At 35.9% G+C, this 26,383-nt stretch overlaps 1 protein-coding gene across 1 annotated transcript in view; it reads right to left on the reverse strand.

The window, feature by feature from the left end:
• Positions 1-26,383, reverse strand: part of sgk1 (serum/glucocorticoid regulated kinase 1) — a 183,931-nt gene that overhangs the window by 53,054 nt on the left and 104,494 nt on the right. The window contains exon 4 of the mRNA XM_051924958.1: positions 669-735. Coding sequence (XP_051780918.1) covers positions 669-735 — 67 coding nt within the window. The remainder of the gene's footprint in view (positions 1-668; positions 736-26,383) is intronic.

Here is a 26,383-nt window from a genome sequence, read left to right on the forward strand (position 1 = left end):
TTATTTTTTACAGTTTGTAGTTTAGAATACTGCATAAAGTACTTGTTTCCTAAGTATAACAATACACCATTCTGTGCAATAATATTTACAGATTTACACTTTTCAAAATGAAATTCCATGTACTGTTTTTCTTTCTATTGTTGCTATCATTGACTGCAGCTGTTTATAGCTATCTACAAAATAGACATTTTGATTTGAGTCATGCTGACTTCAACAATATTCATGGTGCTAAATAAAAGTAGGCGTAAAAAAAAATCCCAGTCTCCCCATTTGAGCTTTGAGAGCAGTTAGAAAATGTGGACATCCAGTTTACCTCAGTGTAGAGCACTTTAAAAATGTTTTCCTTCTGAAGAGTTTGTTGAAAAACAAACTTTATAACATCCTCCAGAAGTTTCCCTTTGCAAACAATTCTGACGAATAAACACATGGAATTAGTGGCTAACATGATGGCAGTCCATATTACCAGAGGGTGCAAAAAAACAAATATGAAACCTCTCTCAGGAATATGAGAAGAGTGTGTTTCCCAGGAAGAACGCTTAGACATCTAACAATTAAGAACATGGTGAGAATTATGAAACAGTAAACCCACAAGATGAGCACATAATTTTTCAGAAAATCACAAAGATAATCACTAAGCCCATAATTACGTTATGGGAAAAGGCTGTTACCTGGCTCCTCTGCACAGCAGTATGATCTCTCTCTCGGCATGTACATTGGATAGAAAAGATCCATTGCCTGTTGAAGGGAAAAAAAAACACTAAATACCATGTTGCTTAGAATCCATCACACATCATTCCTGCAATTAATACTTTTCATTACAGTAAAGTGGGATAATCATAATTAACACTGAATTGATCTGAACTGACACTGTGCACGATTACAGTGGTTAATGTTGCTGTCTCATGAATCCAGTGTCTTGTTACCTTTAATGTCAATTGGTTTCTACCTTTAGAATTATTCTTTTTAAAAGTCTGGAGTAAATTATGTCATATGATTTGTTTTTGTTTACTACTCTGTTTGCCTGTTCAGAAAATTCTAAAAGATTGCTTTGCTAGAGATATCTTCTTGTAAACCATAACTGACAGAATTATATTACTATTTTCATTCAAGAAATCTTGTAATTATTTCTGATTATAAGTCTGTCCAATGTGTACATGTTTTTTTTCCCACATACTTGTTTCCTTTGCACAGCTCTAAAAACATGGATGTTAGGTTGTTTGGAAATTCAAAATGCACCCTGTATGAGCATGTTAGTGGACTATGCATGGACCGGTGCACCATTCAGGACTGGATTAATGTCAAATGATGCCCCAAGCACAGCTTTACAACAGTGCCCCTCAACCCTTCCATTGCTTAACTGACAACACATTAAGACTCAATAAGTACTAAATTAAAATAAGAGATTAAAAACTCACCTTGTTTGTGTGAAAAAGCAGGAAAGCAAATAATAAAATTAAGAGCTTAAGGGTCCTTTACATGAGATTAATGCTAGCCAGACCCTGCCAGCTGTGTTTACACTCAATGGAAGTATAACTCTTAACACAATGAGAAGGAAACACATGTGATAGAACATCTTCAAATCAGATTTTTAAACTTGTGTCACTTACCGTGCCCAATAAAATGTTTTTTAACAATGCAGATTAAAGTTGAACATGACAGATAAGAACAATTACAAAAGATTCAACTAAACCTGAGCTTGGCCATAAAAGAATTAAGGGCATGATAGCTAGGGGAAAAACTCTGTGGTGCCCCGCTACTCTTCCTGCTTCAAGCTCCTGCTTATTTTGCTTAATGGTTAATCATGGGCTGCTCCCTTGCACACAATTCAGTGGTTCTGAGATTGTTTTGCAATGTCAAAAATTAAACTGAATTGAATATTCAGTTATACTCTACTAGTCATAGCTAAGTGAATGCAGCGCTGACTAAACAATATAGATCCTAAGCACTGCAATAGAAAGTGGTGCCCTCATGGTGATCCAAATCACACTGAAAGATGATAACAAGGAGGCCAAAATTATAATAACAGACAAAGAAGGAAAAGTGTGATGTATACAGAATGTAAGCGAAACTCTGCTGCAGTTCTGGGTCTGATTACACATCTCTTGAACTTTTATGTGGCCACTGGGATGGGCTTCTAATTTCCGAATACCTCAATGTACCCCATTTCTTATTTCTCTTTCTTTCCCACAATCCAAGTATCTTCCTCATCTCACTCCCTATAGTTCAGATCCAAAAAGCATCAAGCAATGAGACAGCTTTAAACCTCTTCCTAGAGTCTCTTCTGGCCAAGCTCCGGAACAGACTCTAGGGACTACAAAAACAACAGGCAAGAATCTAACAGTATCTGGTGCCCCAGTACCCTGACTTTTCAGTTGCCCCCAAAAAACTAAATCTCTTAGTTACTCACTACTTCCATTCCGGTCCTATGCACTGGCACTTTAAGTACTGTACATGAGATTACTACTTTATTTTCCTTCCAGTCTACAATTAAAAAAAAAAGAAAAACAGCGTAGTCCCACTTCTCAGCATTTGACTGTTCCAATCTCTTTCTTTCTATGTAGAGGGTCAGCATCCTTAGTGTCCGGGGATAATTAACTATTTCCTTAGTTAAGTCTTACTCTTCCCTCTCCTTCTCTGGCACGCTTTTCTATTGGCCTACCATGACATTCAGTATATATTGTACACATACTCTGTCTTACCTGCTTCATACTACACTGGCCATTTCTAGTACATGCTTTGCTATCTCCCATAAAGCTTAGCAGGACATTGTCTCTGTCCACTAATGACTTTTGCTGCCTAGAATCTCTTTGCATGCTGAGGAACCTATTGTAGCATTTACTGTCTTTGTTCATTTTTTATTATTTTACTCCTTTCTTTTTGTTGCCACATTAAAAAAAATGATTGTTGGTATATATATCAGTTTTTGAAAATTCTTTATATGTGTTTTGTTTCAGCAGGTAGTTGAGTTTATGTGACAATTCCTTAAATGACTTCAAAAAATTAAAACTTACATCATCCTAAATCACTTATGTATGCAGTAAAGGACACATTTAATAACGACATTTCAAAAGGAGAACCCAATGGCTCACACACCATTCATCTTAGATATTTGAAAAATATCAAAATGCATTTTAGTAACTTCTCTACTGGAACTGTAGGTGCAATGGAAATGAAAACTTGAAGACATATACTGTAACATGTTCTGTATTTATGTTCAGTGAGTTGTGTGTTAGCCCAGGTTCCTCCCCGGGTTATGTTTAAATGTCATTTTGTTTATTTTAGATCCATTAATTGCAATCATTTATGTTAATATTGTCGTGTATTTTTATTATTTGTTTAATTAAGTATTTTATGTCTGTTTTGTTTATTATTTGTTGTCTAATGGTTCCTGTATTTTGTAGGAGGTTCTCTAAGAGGCGGGGCCACCTCTCCATCATCATTGAGGCACTGCTCCCAACCCAATAAAGGCTTATGGGAAATGCAGTCTCTTGCCAGTCTTTGAATGTACTTGGTGAGTTCTCCTTTTGAGTATTGCTTTTTTTAGATTTACTGGTTTTTATGATGTTTTGCTACTGTTTTAAGGATTCTAATTTTTGGTTAAACATATTGGGATTTTTTGCTGAGGATTGCCTTTCAGGCAATTCTTTTTTTGACTCCTTTTAGATAGATAGATAGATAGATAGATAGATAGATAGATAGATAGATAGATAGATAGATAGATAGATACTTTATTAATATTTTTAAATTTTGTTTGTTAATAAATCTTCAGTTGTCTGTATCTCCAGCTCCAGTTTTTACAGTTTTCCCCAAAGAGAAAAATACTTTAAGCTTTTGATACTCACTATTTCTTTTGAATTTAAAAGCCTAACCTCCATTCTGAGGGCTTGTAAGGCCTATAGCCTCCCATTGACCTGGCACCAGGCTTTCCTTGGAGTGAGACCTGTTTTGTGGGCTATTTATAAGGCTTCACACTTTGGCATTTTGTGCAGCCATCATACTAAAAGCACTGGTTAGGCTATTTGGCAAACATAAATTGGTTGAGTGGATCTGTGCATGAGTGCCGCTTGCTATGAAGCGGTGCCCTGTCCAGGGCTGATTCCTGCCTTGCTTCCAATGCTGAAGGGAGAGGTCTGGTGTTCCGTGACCATGTAAAAATCAAGTGAGTGTGTCATGTTGCAACATTCAACTGTAACTGTGCATATAATGTCCTTATTTTAAGTTTGCCCAAAGCCTCTGACTTTCTTAAAAATTGACACCAACAGAACAGGAAATAAAAATATTGGGACTTTTTTCAAAGTATTTTCTAGAAACCTCTTATAATCCTGTGGAGAAAGGTAAGTTATGAGAACAGTATACAATAGGTATAGTGCACAATCCTGTATGTAATGAGAATAAGAGATACTGTATGTGTAAGTATTTCCCTGTATCATTACTCGACATGGTAATAATACCCATTTGCACAGTAGTTGATCAGGTAATTGCTGAATATTTACAGTTTATGTAGACTTTATTAAAAGATACCTAATACAGTAGAATTATAGATACATGGATAAAATTAAAGTATCACATTTTAAGCAGCACTTTTAAGTCCCTTCTGATGTTAAATATCCGTTATTTGTATATATTAGATGACTGGAAAACAATGAGCTATGATGAACTGAATGGCCTGATTCAAGTAATGTTTTTGTGATTGTAAAAAAATATTGTGTTAAATATTTTTGTTGTATCCATTGTTTTCTCTTGTTCTCTATGTTTTCTCATTTATTCTCTTGTTTTCTTATTTAATCCTCATGAGATGAACTAATGCAAAGTAAGATCCATGTTAAAAAACTATGAGATGTGCTTCGGAAGAAAATGTCAGGATCCTTGTAGCTAATACACTGAGCATTTCCATGGCGAAGTGATAACTAGAGATGCTCATTTTACAGGAAGTGCTGGCAGTTGACATATAAGTATTGTGAGCACTGTGTCTGAGTACTTTTGTGTCATTGGAAGAGAGATTAGTGGATAAACTCTTATAGCAGTGCATACCAGAGGAGCCAGAAAGGCAACACAGATTTGTAAGAGACACAAAATAGGGGATAAACACCCACTCTGAGGTAGACGGCAGTTCTGCCTGAAGCTAAAGTTCATCTGAGGAGCATGAAGGCATTTTACAGAGATGTAAAAGAGGAAGGTGACTGGTAGAGATTATCTCTTTGAAGAAAGGCTGACTAGTCACCCACTCAGATGTTACATAATCCTACCATTCAATTGTTTTATTCCCTTTTTCCTACTGGGGAAAAGTGAGAAGATAAATAATATCCCTATGTATTGATCAGTCAAAAAAGAGGTGTAAAATGGATTAGTTAAGTCTTTTTAAATGTTAACTTACCTCAGTGTGTATAAATAGATCAATCCTTTTTAATTCTTTTGAGGACTGAGCTTGTCAGCCACAAATTGATGACCACATACACTCCAAATGTTGGATTTGAGCAGCATGATAAAAATGAAAGTGCAGCAGTAAAGACATCAAACACAGACAAGGGGGCTTTTAGCAGCTTTTCTTACTTTTTAAATTTCTTCCTACTATATGTCAATAAGAGTTGTGCTTCAGTGACAAGTACAAGCTTTTTCTTAATGTAATTTAAAGCAAACAATTCAAAGATAACAAAATATGTGTATAAATATCAGCCTTTGCACAATACTGATTAAAAATAATTTTGGACAGTCTTGAAAGACATTTGAGTGTAGTGTCTATTTTTCGTACAGACTGCTTTGGACTTAATTATAATTATGGGTTTTTGAAGCTTGGAAAATGTTAACATACTTGAAAGTCTGTTACCAGTTTTACTCAAATATTACTTGGGCTGTGGCGGCACGGTGGCGCAGTGGGTAGCGCTGCTACCTCGCAGTTGGGAGACCTGGGGACCTGGGTTCACTTCCTGGGTCCTCCCTGTGTGGAGTTTGCATGTTCTCCCCGTGTCTGCGTGGGTTTCCTCCGGGCGCTCCGGTTTCCTCCCACAGTCCAAAGACATGCTGGTTAGGTGGATTGGCGATTCTAAATTGGCCCTAGTGGGTGTGTTTGTGTGTGTCCTGCGGTGGGTTGGCACCCTGCCCAGGATTGGTTCCTGCCTTGTGCCCTGTGTTGGCTGGGATTGGCTCCAGCAGACCCCCGTGACCCTGTGTTCGGATTCAGCGGGTTGGAAAATGGATGGATGGATACTTGGGCTGTTGCCTATTCATTAGTAATGGCACAGCTACATTGCTGTGACATTTTTTTTAATTGGATCAGCAGCCATTCCCAGTCTACTAGAGCCTCCAATGCATAAGGGGACTCAAACAATTTTATTATTTGCTCCAAACATTATACTTATAATAAACAAGAAACCCAAGTAAGTAGCATATGGCGTGGAAAAGCAGAAAACATCTTTACTTCATACTACTTGGAAATCAAGTTGCCTCTTGCTTATGATGTCTTCTTTTTAGAATTTGTCTGTTCTCCTTGTATTTTAAAAGATTTCCACTTGGGACTCTTTTTTAATTCTACCATTAAAATAAAGACTGTTAGGTTGATGGGTGCAAATCAGTTCACCTACCTGGATGATGAGTGCTAGGATATGCCCTAGAATGAATTGGTGTCATTTCCAGAGCTGCTTTACTCTCTCTTCCGGGGCTCTGTGAGTAGGTATGGGAAGTATCAGTTGCATTAAATGGATGGTTGTTAAAATGGCACAGTATGAAAATGAATGCAAGAGTGAACTCAATAGGCTTGTATCCTGTCTGGGACTGGTTATTGTTTATGTCTGCTTTCTCCAGAAAATCTTTACCTAAGCATGTTTAAAGCAGTAAATGGTCATAATAAGAAGCCAGTCCCATCACATTCAGGTAAATACAGAAGCCATCCCTGAACAGGATACAAGCCTATTGTAGGGCCCATTCACACACATGCACACACACACGCACATGAATAATGAGGAAGGAAAACCACAGCACCCAAAGTAAACCCTATGCAGAAACATGAACACAATGCAAAGTTCACATAGAAAACAACCAATAAATCCTAAACATGCCTTCATCAGAAATCACAAGGGTGTGTCTCAAAAAAGAAAGCTGACAAAGCCAACACGCATTGTTCTGTTGCATAAAAAGGTGATCTTTCCAACTTTGGTAACTATAGGCATAATTATTATTAATTACAGATGCGTTAATTGATGCAATAATTAGAGATAGCGATTGTATTAAAAGTGGTGGTATACTCTATGCAGGGCACTCTGTCTATTTTTAAATAACCATGAATAATAAAACATAAAAAAGTAGAAATAAAAAAGTAAAATGTATTAAAAAGTAAATAAAAATGAAATTACATTAACACCTTGGCAAAAACAATATTATGGATTACTTTATCCTATAACTTATATTCTATAAACGTTGCTTTTTTGCATTTCTGTTCCCATATTATTCGGGATATTTTTCTCTTTCTTGTTTATTGGACAATTCTCTTTGTTCTTCATTTTTATTATATGCAACTCTTTTTTGTTCATTTTCTTCTTTTCGATGTTCATTACCAGCTCTTGCTTCTGTTTTTCTATCACAATCTAAAATTCAACGCTCTTGAATAAATAATTTGCTTTTCTGCCTTGCCATTATACCTGACTGCACTGAAGAGCAAGTTAGCACTAAGACTGTCACAGGGTGGTAAAGAAAGAGGATGTACGCAGTAGGAGTAATGATTGGGCGAGTGGTGTGGAGGGGAGTGATCAAGGCTGAATATTGTGGACATGATGGAAAACTTTTTTAATATAATAATAATAATGATAATGCATTTTATTTATAGAGGACCATTCTAAATTCCTTTATAATGTCAAAAGCAAACCACTAAAATCAGCTGCAGATCAAATTTCATGTGATTGTTAATTGTAGGATAAAGCAATACAAGCTTTTAATTCTAGAGGAACATAAGAACAACATCTTACCTTCACTCTTTAATGACATCATGTCTGTAATTCAGTTTGTGTTATACTGCTTTTCATGTTCAACCCCATTTTTGAGCACATTTACAGTGCAATTAAAGCACATGCAAGTTAATCGATTTATTAATAGTCACAGAGAATTTCAGAAACAAATATGAACGGCAATGCTGTAATTAAAGGACTAGCATCGTACTGATCAGTTCACAGTTCTTTCCAATGTATAAAACCATTCCAGAATCATGGTGAAAGGGAACAGATTTTTAGACAAAAAAACTAATGGGTAAAAAGTCAATAGATGGGAAAGTTGGAAATACACAGTACATGGCCAGTATGAACATATTTTTAACATATACAAATTTTAATAATATATGCATAACAGTATTTTCTAAAGAAACACCTTTGTTCTTTTTACTTCTAAGTACATCCTCAAGTGTAGCTTTGGTTACTCATTTATTGTCCCATATTTAAAACAAGTAGGCAGATGACAGTTTATTTTAATTGTTTATTTTAATATACACATCTGTAGTGTTTTTGATTTGTCAAATTACACCATTTGTTGTTTTAAAATGTTTAAATTTGACTAAATATAATTAATCATACAGTTAGAGTATTTGCTGTATTTATAAACTGTATCAAATTATTTTTAAAACAGTTAACTAATTTGTAATTGAAGTTACATTGAATGTTTTTTGTTATTAAGATAGATGAGTTCACAAATTTAACAATGCTTTTTAATTGGTGACTTTGACATTTTTAAACTTTGTACAGCATGCTGTATTAGAAATATCTCAAATGTCATATTTCAATATTAGTAGTCCACTGGAAGCCAAGTTATTTCATGTCTGTCACATAAGCAATCGCAGAAGGTGCTTTTTGCTTTATATTTAAATGCGCTCAAAAATAATTAAAAAGGTATATGTATAGTGTATGTATAATATACAGTCATATGACAAAGTTTGGGAACCCCTCTCAGCCTGCATAATAATTTACTCTACTTTCAACGAAAAAGACAACAGTGGTATGTCTTTCATTTCCTAGGAACATATGAGTACTGGGGTGTATTCTGAACAAAGATTTTTAGTGAAGCAGTATTTAGTTGTATGAAATTAAATCAAATGTGAAAAACTGGCTGTGCAAAAATTTGGGTCCCCTTGTAATTTTGCTGATTTGAATGCATGTAACTGCTCAATACTGATTACTTGCAACACTAAATTAGTTGGATTAGCTCATTAAGCCTTGAACTTCATAGACAGGTGTGTCCAATCATGAGAAAAGGTATTTAAGGTGGTCAATTGCAAGTTGTGCTTCCCTTTGACTCTCCTCTGAAGAGTGACAGCATGGGATCCTCAAAGCAACTCTCAAAAGATCTGAAAACAAAGACTGTTCAGTATCATGATTTAGGGGAAGGCTACAAAAAGCTATCTCAGAGGTTTAAACTGTCAGTTTCAACTGTAAGGAATGGAATCAGGAAATGGAAGGCCATAGGCACAGTTGCTGTTAAACCCAGGTCTGGCAGACCAAGAAAAATACAGGGGTGGCATATGCGCAGGATTGTGAGAATGGTTACAGACAACCCACAGATCACCTGCAAAGACCTGCAAGAACATCTTGCTGCAGTTGGTGTATCTGTACATTGTTCTACAATTCAGCACAATTTGTACAAAGAACATCTGTATGGCAGGGTGATGAGAAAGAAGCCCTTTCTGCACTCACGCCACAGACAGAGTTACTTGTTGTACGCAAATGCTCATTTAGACAAGCCAGATTCATTTTGGAACAAACTGCTTTATACCGATGAGACAAAAATTCAGTTATTTGGTCATAACAAAAAGCGCTTTGCATGGCAGAAGAAGAACACCGCATTCCAAGAAAAACACCTGCTACCTACTGTCACATTTGGTGGAGGTTCCATCATGCTGTGGGGCTGTGTGGCTAGTTCAGGGACTGGGGCCCTTGTTAAAGTCGAGGGTCGGATGAATTCAACCCAATATTAACAAATTCTTCAGGATACTGTTCAAGCATCAGTCACAAAGTTGAAGTTACGCAGGGGTTGGATATTCCAACAAGACAATGACCCAAAACTCAAAGGCATTCATGCAGAGGGAGAAGTACAATGTTTTTCGAATGCCTGTCACAGTCACCAGACCTGAATATCATTGAAAATCTATCGGATGATTTGATGCAGGCCGTCCATGCTTGGCAGCCATCAAATTTAACTGAACTTGATAGATTTTTTATGGAAGAATGGTCAAAAATACCTCCATCCAGAATCCAGACAGTCATCAAAGGCTATAGGAAGCGTCTAGAGGCTGTTATATTTGCAAAAGGAGGCTCAACTAAGTATTGATGTAATATCTCTGTTGGGGTGCCCAAATTTATGCACCTGTCTAATTTTGTTATGATGCATATTGCATAAAACTGCATATTGCAATAAATTTAATGTCTCTGCTGAAATACTACTGTTTCCATAACGTATGTCATATATTAAAAGGAAGTTGCTACTTTGAAAGCTCAGCCAATGATAAACAAAAATCCAAAGAATTAAGAGGGGTTCCCAAACTTTTTCATATGACTGTATATGTATAGTGATACATATACAGTGCCATCTGTTATTTTGTACAATACTATATATATCACATTGTAGCATCCAGTGAAAAAAGTACAGTATAATAATACACCAATGAACAGTGATCATGGAAAGTAGTTGTTTTAAATGGAGTGGTTTTAGTTATTAAAACTGTGTACTGCTTGGAGGCATTTTTTGAATCTGCTGGTTTAAACATTGATGTTGTGAAGGTATAATGGTAAGAGTGCAATGAATTTAGACTACTGTATTAAGTAAAAAGCGGGGCTGCTGATCAGTATTTCTAATTGACGGCAAGACAAATTCTATATGTTTCTACAGGTGTCATGTCTGAATGTTGGGTACTATATGTATTCAAAAAAGGACGGAAAATGTATATACCTCCTGCAATTTTGTATGAAAATATGACCATAGAAGAAAAAAAGGAAGAATATATTTGGAATGCCTTTGAGAATCAGTACATTTACATGCACACACAAAGCCCAGATAAGGTGAGTAACCTGGTTTGGGCAGAATCCTAATTTCTTAAAAATTCTCGTTTACATGGGTAGGTATGCTTCTGGAGCTCCCCTTTGGCAAAATACTCCTACGTTATTAAACTGCACAAAAACAAGCTAAAAGTCATCATCAGCAGCCAATGTGAATCCAAAAAACGAGAATGAAGCCTGTGATTTTTTTGTATTTTATAGATACCTTTAGTTCTTTATGTGCTGTGAAGTAAATAACATTCATCCCCTTTATATATCACCAAAAGACCCGAGCCACAATTGATTTGCAGTATAAACACTGACTACTACTGGTCACCTTATTACACTGGTTAAACATATTTAACTTACACTATTAAAATGTTTCTGTTACTGGATTACATGCAGCATACTCTTTTCTACTTGGCTGTGCAACTGAACCCTCCAAAGGAGCGGCATATTGGCATGTGTGCGTCTTGCTTTACATCCAGTTCTGCTGAGATAATAATAACACAGCTATTTTTACTTCAATAAAATACTCATTGAGTTAGGTTACTTGGAAAAGAAATCAGGTGATCACCTGAACATTTGCCACAGGAAATTTATCTTTGAAGATGGTTTTACGTGTAGCTGCTGAGAGCATGTGCAAAGGTAAGCAGGTGAATCCAGTGCCTCGGACATGCGCAGACTACAAAATCCTTAACTGTAATCCAGTTAAGGGTTTACATCGCCAAATAACCAGGTTACTTGAGGAGAAATTTATGTGTGTTAACCAATATTCTAGTTTCTTTAACCAGAATAAGGGTATCCATGGCATTTTTGAAAATGGATTTCTGTGAATAACCAGATTTTTTAAAGCTTGTGTAAACACACTCAATGACAAGATAGTCAGCCTGACATAACGTCTTAATTCTTACCATCTGTTTGCCAAAAGAATATCTGTTTAAAGTCAAGCTTTAGAGATGCAACTTTCATCCATGCTATGTTTATAATTCAAAGCATAAAATAAAATCTTTAATTTCTGTGAAACTTATTTGTCTCCCCCAGTAAGGAGCTGGTGTCAGCTTTGCATTTTCCTTTCATAAATGTGAATGTCAGTACTTATTCTTTGTCTCAGTTTGCTTGGTTTAAAACATTCAACTCCTTCTGGTTTGGTACATTATTTATATCCTTAGCCCTGGATTAAGTATTTCAATTTCTTTTATCATTGTTTTATCCTTCTTATGATATATTGTCAAGAACAAAATTGTACAAAGCATTTTAGTTATTATCATACAAATGTTCAGTTAATTTTCTCCCAGGCATTTTTATATGGAATCATCAATCACAATAATTACACTGAACTATAAAATTTTGCTATACCAGTATCTTTTTATTTCATGGTGTTTTTTTTTTTTTTTGTGCTTACTGCAAAAATTCTCATACTTTTTGTGTCAGCTCTTACTATTAGCCAATTTCTATGAAAGTTTCTTTATTATTCCATATTTCACTTCAGAGCTACAGCACTTCCAGGAATATTCTTTTATCTCTGCTTGTTATACTGCATTGCAATCTTTTTTGTGTTATAAAATCTTTTGTTATAGCAGACACTGCAGCAAATTAAGTAAAACAGTAAAACTCAGCTCATTTCTTACATTTTCTGTATGTTGTCTGGCCACAAGTTGTGTGACTAATGAGCTTACAAATCAGCATTTTGCAAGGAGCGTACGTTCCAATCCTGACACCCTATTGTTCACATATGTGTAATATTTTCATTTGATATTTAGAACGTATGAAGTGGGTTGGAAAAAACAGCAGCTGCTAGGGAAACATTGAACCGAAAGTGGAAATCGTTGATCTGGAACTTGGTTCTGCAGGTGTTTTCAATATAGATTTTTTTGAGAAGTGCCGTGTTATTTGTTTAGCCTTTGTAAATTTAAAGGTTAGACTAAATTCTCACCTCTTCTCTTCTGGATTGCAAAGTTTTTATTCTTAATCAGTAACACATAACAGTACGATTTGTCTAAATCTTCCATTGCTGTTTGTGATTTGCTATGATCGGCAGGTATTATGGTTTTTGTGACTAAGCAGCTGTGCATGAATCAACAAACTACAGTTCTCTGGTTCTCTTTTGTGGTCTTTGGCAAGCCAAGATCTGCCTGTAGTTTGACATTTTTTTCCTCTTCAAAATTTAATTTACAATATAAATAATTACAGTCAATTTCCTTCTGGTGGGCTGCATATTCAGTGCTTGTTTTGCTTGGTGGTGCTGCTCTAAGTTACCTCATAAAGTTCTTCTTGATAAGTGTGCACTGTGAACAGAGCAATAAACAATAAAGAACAAATGAGTGTTTACATTTCAGGTTGATTGAAATTCTAAGCTGTATCCGTGCTTTTGATCCATTCAGGTTAATCTACGTGGACAACTGCAAACATTCATCTGTGATTTCTGTGCTTTTCCTCTTGATCTTTATCAAGGGATCTTTTAGTAATGTGTTCTAAAATCAGCTTGAACTGCACTGGAAGAAAATACCGAAACAGTCAGCTATTAACTTTTTTTTAACAATGCTTAAACCTTTCTGTTATCCATTATCAGTGTTCAAATGGCATATCTTCCCTTTCTACTCTTGGAACTGATTGCCGTATTATCTTATGTGTGTGTGTGTTCATGCTACTTTCTTTATATACTCTCCATCTCTGTCAGTGGCTACCTGATAAATAACTACAGGTGAACTAAAAAGGCAATGAATTCAAAATATACAGCAGATCTTAAGAGTATGTGTGCATTAAGACAAATATGACTGGAACCAAGAAAAGAAAAAAGTCCAAATAGCACATAAAAGGAACCTCAGTGCCTTGTGTCCTCATTTAAGTTACCATGTTACACTGGCCTGTTGTAGATATTGCTGTTCTCCTCCATCTTCTTTCTATTTATTAACTCATCTCTTGTGTTTATGATTAGGAACTGTGTATTTGACTAGGCAATGAAATGAAGATGCTTCATCTGGTATCCTTAGGCACATAAACCATTTGTCAATAGAAATGTAAGCTTCTTTAATCCTCAAAAAGCCCCAGCTCTTATTTTTACCTGAGTTTGATCACTTCTGTATGTGTTATTGTTATTATTATTTTTTACCTTAAAATGATCTCAGGAAGTAGGATGGAGTCATGGTATGATCGGCAAGGATGTCATTTATTTTAAACGACAATGTACAATTTGAAGATTAATATAGAAACTAAACAACAAGAAATTAGTTGAAATATTGAGCTCAGGTCTATAATTGTAGCAATGGTGAGCTGGACCTTCCTTTGTGCTCTCCTGGCACTGCAGACCTTGAAGTGGCATTTCACACCATTCTCTTTGTGTATAATTTGCAGCTAGGCATCGTCTTGTCATTCCCACTTCTTTCTTTTGCCTTTCCCATTTTTATCTTTCTTTTAGTAGGTTGTTGTACCATGTTAGCCATTAGGAATGTAGTGAGAAGTCAAGCAAAATGACACCTTTTATTGGCTTGCCTGAAGAAGGGGCCTGAGTTGCCTCGAAGGCTTGCATATTGTAATCTTTTTAGTTAGCCAATAAAAGGTGTCATTTTGCTTGACTATCTTTCTTTTGTAAAGGTTGGGTTGTGTATTGTCACTTAGAGGTCCTGTATTACACACATGCTTGGTGAGACAGGGGCTACAGAAGACAGTGTGATGTGCCTAGAGTGATGCCACTTTTGAGGTGGCTGTCTATACCACTGCTCATACTAAAATGCCACCTCTTTAAAGGAGTGCATCTTTCATTACAATATTAACACGTATTCTTTGCAGAAACGGAAAGCATGATAGCACCCTGGCAAGGTGTGATTTCTGAAGGTGACCATTACATTTGTTTGGAAATCAGCAATGAATCAGCACTTCCTCAAATGGTGTCTGTAATCAAGTCTCTGTTCTACACAAAAGGTGAGTATAAGGCAAAACAGATTCACACATGTGTTGAAAAATTATTCCAAAAGCAGATGGTTATGTCTAGTGGTCTTTCTGTATTAATGGCAAGTGGCTCACAGATGTTTTGCAAAATAAGCAATAAGCTTCCCTCTGTAATTTATTATTAAAATGTTTATAACAGCCCTCAACTTTGTCTTCTTAAGCAGTTTTTTCCAATTTTCCCTAGTCAATGTAATTTCATATCAGGAAAAACATCGCTTTCTGTAGTCTGAGAAATTGATGACAAAGGCGGTTTGAAAAGTTCAATGCTGTTTACTCCGTTAAAAGTAGCCACAGTAATTAAACGAAAAATAAAAGCAGATCACTATTGGGAATACATTGAGCACAAGATATTGCATTGATCAAAATGAGGCTGAGTGGCATCTTGAGCTTCATGGACTGCTGAGCAGGACTTCCTGATGGTTTTAAATTTGAAAAAGCCCCAAAAGAAGACTTACATGTGCTCTTTATGCATTTTGGAAAAGACACCAGAAGTATGATGCAGTTTCCAGGTGTGGAAAGAACAGGTATTTACAGAATAATTTTTACACTTCTTTGCAGGACTCACACTGTACAGCAAACACCTTGACGCACAGTGGTTAGTCTTATGTTCAAATTGTGCAGTGCTTGTTCCTTCCTTGTTATCGTGGCTTGTCCTTTTTCACCTCAAAGTCATCTGATTCTAAAATTCAGGTACTGCTCTTTCAGCTTACACGTCATTTTGCACAGTGGGTATTTATGAAGCTCTCAGTTTAGTTAGCATTTAAATCTATTTTGCTGTACTTTTTATGATATCGATGATGTTAACGTCAGAGGGTATCATAATTATCTGATGCAAACTGAGATCAGCATTCCATGGTTTGATTGATTATCTATGGTACAAATGGTGTTTAAGCTTTTAGTTATTACTAAAAGAGGGGCAAGTATTATTAGGTAGGTAAGTTAATTTGAGAAGTCTGCACACATAAGGGTATGGCTCCTTCGAAAAACACATCTGGTCATATCTTGTAAATAACAACTTATATTGAAGCCATTCCATGAATATGAAATCACTGGGTCAAGTCTGACATGCCCCATGATAAAAGGTTGCAGAATGTGACTTTGGCTTAACAGGAGGTTTAAGGACTAGCTAACTGTCAGTAAATGAGTAACTAATCCAAGCACTACAATTTCTACTTGCTAATGTGTTGTCATTGATGCTTTATATTAAGACCTAAAGCATTTGTTAAGATTTTGTTAGACAGCAGTAAGCTACTAATTGATGTGCCTAGGTAGTTCCTTTTCCAAAGTGTTACTTGAAAAGAGAGACGTTACAGGACGCAAGAATATAAAACTTACAGGAGTGCCCTTCATCTTTCCTGCCCTGCATAGGCCTTTAATACATGTTAGATCTTTTCAAAGTAATTTTAATGCAGACCTTGAGATTACTATGTTGCTCTCTGTTAACGCTTATTCGGCTATTGGATTCTACTCTACAGAGCTCTCTGCTTAAATTTTTTTTTTTTTTGCATTTTACATTTGCTTCTCCCCTTTTAATTAATTATAAAATGTCTGATTTATTGTCTTTAGTACTGATGATGACTATATAAGGGGTCTATTCATTCTTAAATGTGTAAGAGAGTACTCTGTGAAGGGCACTATATAAGATAAAGAGTGGTGGATTAATAGACTTGTCATTGCATGTGTTCAGTTGACCGCTTTATATTCTGACCTGATTCATTTGACTTTAAATATGTAGTATGCTTCTTAACAGACTGCACTGCTATCATTCAAAAAGTTACACAAATTGCATAAATACTCTATGGCATTTCCAGGCTATTCAGTGTTACTTGATTATTTTTTAGGCTTTATTAATCATGTAATTACTGATGCTTTAAATTCATTTTGTTTGCTTTGCTTTAGAGATTTGTCAAGATGTTTGCTGTGAAATATGCTATCCATAAGAATGAAGATTCATGCACTGACTTCCAGCAAAACCTATGCAGTGGTTACAAAGCCTATTGTAACAGCAATGTGTTCAAGGTAGAAGACCACCCTAGGTAATAAACACATTCCCCATCTGTATTATTTTGATAGTATTATATTTGTACATATAACTGATATACTTTTACATCTTAGGTCACAGGCTGCACATGTGCACCGATATAATGCCATTTTAATTTTTCTGCTTTTTCCTAGGTTTTTCAAAGACAATTTTACTATTTAAACAAATCGAGTGTGCACCACCCTGCGTCCATTCATTTGTCTATAGACAGATGTTCTGTTTTACTCATAAGCGATGGCATTGTGGCAATGTCTGAGCCAAGCTTGTTGGACCTGAGTTCCTACGTATTTTCTCAGAGTTTTAACAGCTCAGATAATATATTTTTAGTTTTATTTGCCAACAGTAATTGGCTTTATGTTATGTGAGACTGTCTATAAGTGAATCCTCTTCATGACTGACCCTAAGGAGGAAAAATCAGGCATGAAAATGAACAGAAGGGTTATCTTAATACTACTACTATACATTGATTGCAAATGTTAACAGAAAACATTTGAAAGAGAAGAAAGCTTTCGTATCCAGTAGCTCATTACCTCAAAATACACAACACACATTTATACTGACTTTCTGTTCGGTTCAGCCACCTATTTTAATTAAATCAGGGTACACTTCATATTTTACTAATCTTTTTTTTCACAAACCAGCATGCAGCTGTTCCCTCACAAGCAATTAAAAAAGATGGAAGGGAAATGGAATAAACCAGTCTACAAAGGCGGTCTTCAGAACCCACTGTCTTGGCAGCAGCTCTTGTTTGTCTTTCTTTTTGGCAGCACTACTGCCCTTAAGAAGCCTAACCATAAAGATCTGGCAGTAAGGGTAAATTGAAATAAAAAATAAAAAGAAAAATGAATTGCGAAACCTGAATAAAAAGAAAATTGATCTTCTGGAACAAATTGAAATACACTAGCCCAATATTGGGTGTTTCCAATAATTTAGTGAAACATTCCTCCATCTTATTAGGCCGGTGTCACACTACGCGACTTTGAACACAACACATTTAACAGTTACAGTTGCTAGAGGCTATTGGTTTAAGAATGTCAGATTAAATGACTAGGAGTTGCAGAGAATGATGGTTGACATGATTCTCTCATGACTTTGCAGAATAGTTTCAATTTTCTTATTGTCCCATTTAACTGTTATGAGGTCAACATATTCTGACAGTCATTCAATGTGTAGGTTCTTTTTTTTCTCCTTTCTGTACTGGTATGACAAAAATGAAACAGGAAAAAAGTATTAAGCTCCATAATCTGCTTCTTTGTGTAAAACACCCATTTTCCTTCAAATGCAGAGGCTAGAGGCTCTCTAGTCTTCTTCTTGTAGTCGATTTGATTGAGTTATTCTGTTTTTGTGGTCATTATACACCCGGAGCCTTCTTCTATGATTTGTAGGATTGATTTTGCTATAGTAAGTGAAAGGGCATTATGACTAAGTAGCTAGGGATATCATACTACATAAAAGTGAAGTCCCAGGCACCCACTGCAACGGTCTACAACTTACTAAGATTATGACTCAAAATCAAAAAGGTCATGCAGTATGATGGGGGCTTTATCTTTTTTGTGACTGCATGTACTACTGTGGCATCACCAAATGCACTTGTCTATCATTGTACACGCACCCGCACACAGATGCGCTCTAGAATTTAGTCACTAACCAGTCTGGGTTTATGTCATTGGACTGCAAGAACAAACCTGATTTCAAGGAGGAGACCTGTGGAAGCATATGAAGAACATGCAAAAGTCATATATTAGGTATTTCTGCTGTGAATCAAACTACCAACAGCATGTTGGTATATTGTGAGATTCTTCAAGAGACACCAACCAAAGCTGAAGGAGAATGTGCAATAGTCACATGGAAAGCAGGAGAACATAATGTAACATTCTTTTTTAATCCAATTAAGAGTTGAAAGGGGGATCTAGCCTATCCTGACAGTATGAGGAAGAAGACAAGAACCAACCATGTGCTGAGCACCAGTCTATTAGAAGGTCTCAAAATATAATAATGCAGGTATACAGTGAGTTCAAGTTTGTACTTGAACTGTGGTTAATGTACTGGCTATATTTTCCTGGGAGGAATATCCTGCATAAATATAATGCAAGATGAATTAGGTTAGTATTTTCTTCTAATTAATTATGATATTCAGACATGAACAGCTTACTATAGCTATTATGAAGTTAAAGGTGTATCTAAATGGTGTTTCTTTGGATTAAATTATAATATGTATTGTGACTTTTCAGAAATACCCTCTTAAACAGTATTTCAATGGGAAACAAACGCACTCTTACACCTTTTTGTGGGATCAGCTGCAGGCTTTTTGTCTTGCTGCACAACATACTCCTCACGTGGGGCTTCGAACATTTAAAAGACCAAGCTGCGGCCATCCTGAGGTCTTACTCTCCTGTCCTCTCTTCCCCCAGACTCCCTCTGCTCCTGTTGCTGCTTCTAAGCTGCTGTACCCCCTTGAAGTGGAAGACTTTCTGTTCTTTTGACCAGGAGTCGGTGCCGAGGCATCACGTTTGAAAGCTGTGTCCAGTCTGGCCAGACCATTTCTAAAAGAGTCTTGTGTTTGTATCAGGCAGAACTGCAATAAAGCTTCTGCTCCTTCGAAACCCTTCTGTGCTCTCCTGTGCAACTTTGTGACCCGATCTTGACGGTGTAAGTAGGAATGCATTTGCCTATTTTTGGCCTTTTCTTAACCAATCTTCCCTTGTCTGTGTAAGGGAAAAATATGGTTTGGGTCCAATCTCTTCACACTCTAGTATCTCAACAGTGTTGTAAATTTCATGTTTTCGCTTTTGTGAATTGCCATCAATATTTCCTGTAAATTGTCAGATAATGCAATTCTCTCTTTCTAAGTGTTATGCTCATCCTTGTACCTACAAAGCAGTGGCAATAGTAGTGAGTACTTCACTAGACATACATACTGGATAGAGTGTGGTCAGTGCTAATAAAGCTACAGAATTGCAAATGAAGATTGAAATCATTGGTAACAGAGAAACATTCCCAATCAAAAATATCACTGGATTTGTTACCATCCATATGTTTTTAAAATAGACTATTTTATCTTCAGGGTTGCAGGAATGTGTAGAATTTCTTTCAACCTCAAACACAAGAAGGAACCAACCTCAGGCTATGAAATTGTCCCATCAATCAACATATTTTGTCCTCATTCAGTGTGAGCTTAGACTCAGTTGTTCCCTTAACCGGTACATCCTTGAGTTGTGTATAGAAATAGGAGGACTCAAAGAAGACCCTTTGGAGACAGGAAGGGCATAAAGAGACTGTACAGAGGTAAGGATTTGAAAGGGTCCTGGAGGTGTGAGGCAACTGTGCCATCCTGCTGCCTATTTTAATAACATTGTCAGTGCCAATAAAACAATGAGCTCTAAGCTCTATTCACCCCCTTAGAGCTTTTCACATTTTATTGTTATAGAACATTAAATTTCAGTGTATATAATTTGGCTTTTTGTCAGACAAAGACTGGTTATTGTCAAAGTGATCAATTATTTTGTATTTTAAATTTGTAATTAATTTTGGTCATGTTGTAGAGATCTGCTTTCACTTTGGCATTAAAGAGTCTGCTGTGATTCAACAATAACAATAAAATGTGAGAACCTCTGGGAGGGTGGATACCATTTATAGGCACTGTAATGTTAATTAATAATATTTAAATTAATATAAAAAGGTATATTTTTTAAATTTATTATTATACAGCAAATGTCATAATCACTTCAGGTAATAAAACACTATAAAACAAAACAAATATTACAACATCTACAGTAAGCTTTTTAGAGTAAACATATAGTACATTTGCTGTGCAGTAGCATGTTCATTTATCAACACAAAGTCAAAATTTATTGCTTCTATATTTAGTCACTTATCGAGAGTAACTCATTTTATAACTATTGTTAAACACAAAACTTACACATTTTATCATTTAACCGGTAGCGTCATATTTTGCAGTTATATACAGTAAATATGACACAGAAAAATATAAAAGCTGGATGGATGAATAAATGGAAAAAATCAATTTGTTATACACTAAAATGAATGGTCACTTATGAGACATTTTAATTCCATTAGATGTAAATGGTTGTTCTAAACATGGTTTGTGATGTTATTTTTGTCATGCCTTCCAATTAATTAATGTATATGTTCAAGAAGTTGTGCTTACATTTTTATTAAGTTCTGTTTCTGCCAATATGTCACTGATTTATTTAAGATGATGTGTTGTGTGAGGAGATGGGGTCCCTGAGACCCTTGTGCTCTTGTAAAGAGTATTGTTTTGTATACCTGACTCCCTTACCATGAGCTGCTCCTGGGTATAAAAATGTGATTCCTGCACACTTCACTGGAGTCCTCTTTCACTCCACAGCTCTGATTTCCAGAGTATTCTATTTATTAAGCAATACTATGTTGTAAAAAATGAAACTATTATATGTATATGCAAAAGATTAAATCTGGAAACAGTAAAGATAGCAAGAGTAGAGATCCATAGGTGTAAGTGAAGGTCTTTTCAGTGTCATAGAGGCATGAAGAATCTTCAGTTAGGATTTGAAGATTGAAGAACCTTTACAGAAAGACACGAATAAAGAGTTAATGACAGTAGGTGACACAGGGCTCTGGAGTTGTAGGAAGGCAACTTTGAATGATCTTACAGTTGTGAAAATAGTGCTGATGAGGTCATTGGGATTTCATGCATACTCCTTGCAAGATGACCTTTGAGGAATTCTATGTCTGAGATATAATGTGGCATGTTTCAGTCTAAATGATACAAATTACAAGGAAATTTGCAGATGATATGAAATAGTTTTTAAAAACAGATGTGATTTAAAGTTTGCGCCACAGGTGAGACTCCAAAGCCAAACACAAAAAACATCGAATAAACAATCAGGTATGATCTGTACAATGGACTAGCTGTGAAATTTTCCTAATTTATACATTTGTCAGGTTTTAGATATAATTTAATATTATTTTACTGCGATTGTGTTTGATTTTTGCTCAGTGGTCTTAAACTTCGGTCCTGGAGGGTTGCAGTGGCTGCAGGTTTTCATTCTAACCCTTTTCTTAATTAGTGACCTGTTTTGCTGCTAATTAACTTCTTTTGAATTAATTTTAATTGACTTGCTCTTGAAGACTCAGGCCTCTTATTTGTTTTTCCTTAATTAGCAGCCAAACAATAATAAGATATAAAGTGAACCAAAACGTGACCAGCAAACTGTGTCCATCATACAATATCTGAAAATAAAGAAAGGTGAAGGTCTCAGGAATGCTGATCTGCTCAGATCCCCAAAACATTTTAACAGTGCTCTTAGAAAAAAGAAAATTAGCAATTTTGGAAATGTATGCTAGTGCACAATGAGAGCAGCAACAAGCCATGGAATTGAAGAATGGGTTTAATTAACAACAAGAATCGGCTCCTAATTAAGCAACTGGTTGGAGTGAAATCGGTTTGAGTTGGAGGCCCTGACTTAGATGGACTTCTGTTGGCTCACTCACTTCACATTTTCATTCTGTTTGGGTGCCATTTAAGGAAAGAAATGAAGCAACTGAGGGAACAAATCTTAAAAAACAAGTCAACTAAAATTGAAGGAAAAGAAGTTAATTAGTAGCAAAAATTGGTCAGTAATTGAGAAAATGGTTAGAATGAAAACCAGCAGGTACTGCGGCCCTCCAGGACCCGAGTTTGAGACCACTATTTTAGATTATAAGTTATTCAAAATTATTTTTTACTATAGTTTGATTCACATTTTACAGTTTTGAATTGTATCTCTTTATGACTCTGTTTTCTTGTTTTATCACATTATTTGTTAAGGAGGCAGCACCCATTATCAAGAATGTTTGTCCATGTATCAATATGTAAAATTAGCATGCCCTCTTATTTTGATGCGAATTCATTAGAACCCTATTTGCGTTACTTTAATAAGTTTTTGAATGTTATTGTTGTTGATGTTTTTGTGTCTCCATCTTTGGGTTATCTGTCTTTTCGTTTTATTTTCTAGATTTCCTGCTTGCCACCATTTGATGTGTTTTTTCTCTGCAATTCAGCATGGGTTGCTAGACACATGATATACAAGTTTTGTGACTCGCTGGCATTTTGGCAACTGGGTAAAGAATTTGGTAAGACTCGTGAGAGACTAAGCGCAAGCAAATATAAAATTTACCTAAGGAAATGTTCCGGCTTAAGAATTTTAGTTTTGTCTTGACTTCCGAGTTTAGCTAGCATTTTCGCTTTGGTAACAATCTCAGATATTAGTGTAACAGACTCTGGATTCCACTTTGACTACTTTTTTTAAACATGTTTGTTCATCTCTTCCTCTCCAGAAAGCACTTTTTGTCAGTCCACTTCAAACATAATATATATAAGAATGACCTCCACATTTTTATATTGTTCTCACTTTGCAAAAACAGAAGCTTACTCCTTCACTAGAGCATTCTTACTAGGGTGAAATCTAAAGAAATTCAGGAATTTGACCTTGAGTCATTTCATACATTATTGAGTTTTGTTTGTCCATGTTCAAATATTGTGACTCATTTCGTCACTCAACATCACTGTTTTCTAAAGTTTTACTAAAGATTCAGCAGTCATTGCTAGAAATGTTTGAGCAGGTATTGACATGTGACATTGGCGTTAGAATGAGCATCACATTTCCATATTGTATGAACTTTAAAAAAAAAAAAGAAAGCCACTTGTTCATGAGAAAATCCATTTTTGAGTTTGTTTAAAATCTCGGGAACATTAGGAAATTCATTTGATTCCTTTAAAGCATTATTGCTTTATTATTGCTTTTCCTGATTTCAATTTTTTTGACAGATTTAGGTTCTTTGTTTCCAAAGTCTTGTCATTTTAAAAGACTTTGTCAATGGTAAGCATCGTGGTCCCTTTTCTCATTGACAGAACAGAAAGTAAACAAACACTACTCCATTGTTCTGTTAATTTTTACAAGAATTCAACATAACGCCATTATTCTTCTTGTTATTTTGTCATTGAACTGAACTGTGAGGGTTACAAGTCAGTAAATGCCTGCACATCATCGTGTCCTTTGCTCCTTTTGTAAGCTGAATGAGGAACATAAATGTTTTTCCTCAGCTCTTCCTTAATGCTGTGACTAGCTGTGCTGCATCTTGGTTCATCTGCGTGCGAAGTGCATGGAATGTGCTGCAGGTACTAAAGGTATCTGTCACACCACACGGGCAGAGCCAGCATTGTAAAGATGTGCCAAAATGTAATGTAAAGCATTAAATAAAGTCTTTTATAGCTGGCATGAACAAAGGCCACTAACTCAACTGGTTTGAAAGTCTGCCAAAATATTTGGCAGCAAATCTAGGTCATTCTGAAATGTTACCTTTAGAAATATGATATCTGTGACATACGTTTCCAGACTATCAAAATAAAAGAAGATTTTTAAGACTTTCATTTTAAATTGTAATATTGAAATAACATTCAGTTGTTTGTGCTAAAAAGTGAGCTGATTTTAGGCTTCATTGCACAAACATGGAGTTACAGGAGAGTAGTAACTGAATTGCCTTGTATTAGCTTTTTATCTTTATTTTATAATGCACTATTATCAGCATGGACCCTTACAGGTAAAGCAAAGTTGTACCTCATTCCCTATAGAAGGAATTGAGAAATAACATAAAAATAAGAAAGCAAATGCAAAAGTGCAACACTAACAGGTAACAGAAATATTAAAATGCTTCATAAAACTAAGTTTTGGCAACACGGTCACACTGTTATTGGCTAGAGATTACGTTCTCCCAGATAGCAGCCTCGAAGCCTCCTTCCTTTCTGCCAGCCCTCAACATCAGCAGAGAGCATCTGGTATGTGTGTTGTACTGCCTCTATTTCAAAATCATATTGACATACATTTTCATATTGTTAGTAAGCTTGAAACACTGAAGAAGCAGCAGCTAGTGCATTTCAAAAAGACCTGGGCCACCTTCAAAATGGGACAAACACCTAGAAAAGCAGAAAAACAAGCAAAAGTGCGACATAGGAGAAAAAGGAACAGGAACCAGACTCTGAAAGGCCAGAGGGTTTACCTTGACGCAACTAATAATCATCCAGGGAGAGCACAGAAACAATTAATAAGACAAGTTAATTACTGAATATAAATCAAGCGATTCCAGACAAAGAACCTTTAGTATGACCACATCTGGAGCATTGTCAGTAGTTCTATGAAAAAGAAATAGTAGTCTTAGTATCAATACAGGAACAGAAAACAGACCAAGACCAAAAGACTTGCCCTACTCGGACAGTATAAGGCTATCAAAACTTAGTCTTGAACCAAGTAGCCTATGTGAAGTCTTCAGAATTCTCAAAAGCTGTGACAGAGCTGATCCATCAGAATTCCTTCAATTAAAAATGAAACACATTACACTTTAATACATCAATGGAGTAGAAGTGGAACTAAGTAGTCATGCAGATGAAGCCAGAAGGTAGACAATGTTTAAAAACATCAGGATGAGATATTGGGATCATTTAACATACTGTATATTAACCAAATAATCTGGATGGACTGAAGTGTCTCATTTGCTAAACTTGTTACGTCCTTACATTTTCCAATGTATGATCAATGATAAACAGGATTCTGCGTCCTTCAATACATCATATCAGCAATTGGTTGGAGACAGTGGCACTGACCAGAAAGCAGGAGACAGAGCTGAAGGTGGCAGATTTAAAGATGCTAAGATTTGCACTGGGTGTGACGAGGATGGGTAGGATTAGAAATGAGGACATTAAAGGGTCAGCTCAAGTTGGATGTTTGGGTGACAAAGTCGGACGGTTGGGAGACAAAGTTAGAGAGGCGAGATTGCGTTGGTTCGGACATGTGCAGAGGAGAGATGCTGGGTATATTGGGAGAAGGATGCTAAGGATAGAAATGCCAGGGAAGAGGAAAAGAAGAAGGCCTAAGCGAAGGTTTATGGATGTGGTGAGAGAGAACATGCAGGTGATGGGTGTAACAGAATAAGATGCAGAGGACAGAAAGACATGGAAGAAGATGATCCGCTGTGGCAACCCCTAATGGGAGCAACCGAAGAAGTGGAACAAGAGCTATATGTGCTTCCACTGGCAGTCATCCAGAAAGTTCTGGAATCCTGATTGTTCAGCTTGTAAAGATGATACTATGGCAATATTATGTGCTGATTAAAGGCAATAGGACTTTCTACATAAGAGCACCCAAACAATTCAGAAATGGCTTCAGTTAGGTAAGTATGTCATTCAGTGTTATGTCATATTGTTTCATTGTTATATAAACTTCATAACTAGTACTTAAAATTATTTTTTTATATCATATGTAAATATTTCTTGATATTTTTATGTTATAGTTTATATAGAAACAGTGCACTGAACACCAAGCAATCAGTTACTATAGAGATTGACAAATGATTGACA

Source organism: Erpetoichthys calabaricus, chromosome 3 (assembly GCF_900747795.2).
Source record: "Erpetoichthys calabaricus chromosome 3, fErpCal1.3, whole genome shotgun sequence".
In the NCBI taxonomy this organism is placed as follows: Eukaryota; Metazoa; Chordata; class Cladistia; order Polypteriformes; family Polypteridae; genus Erpetoichthys; species Erpetoichthys calabaricus.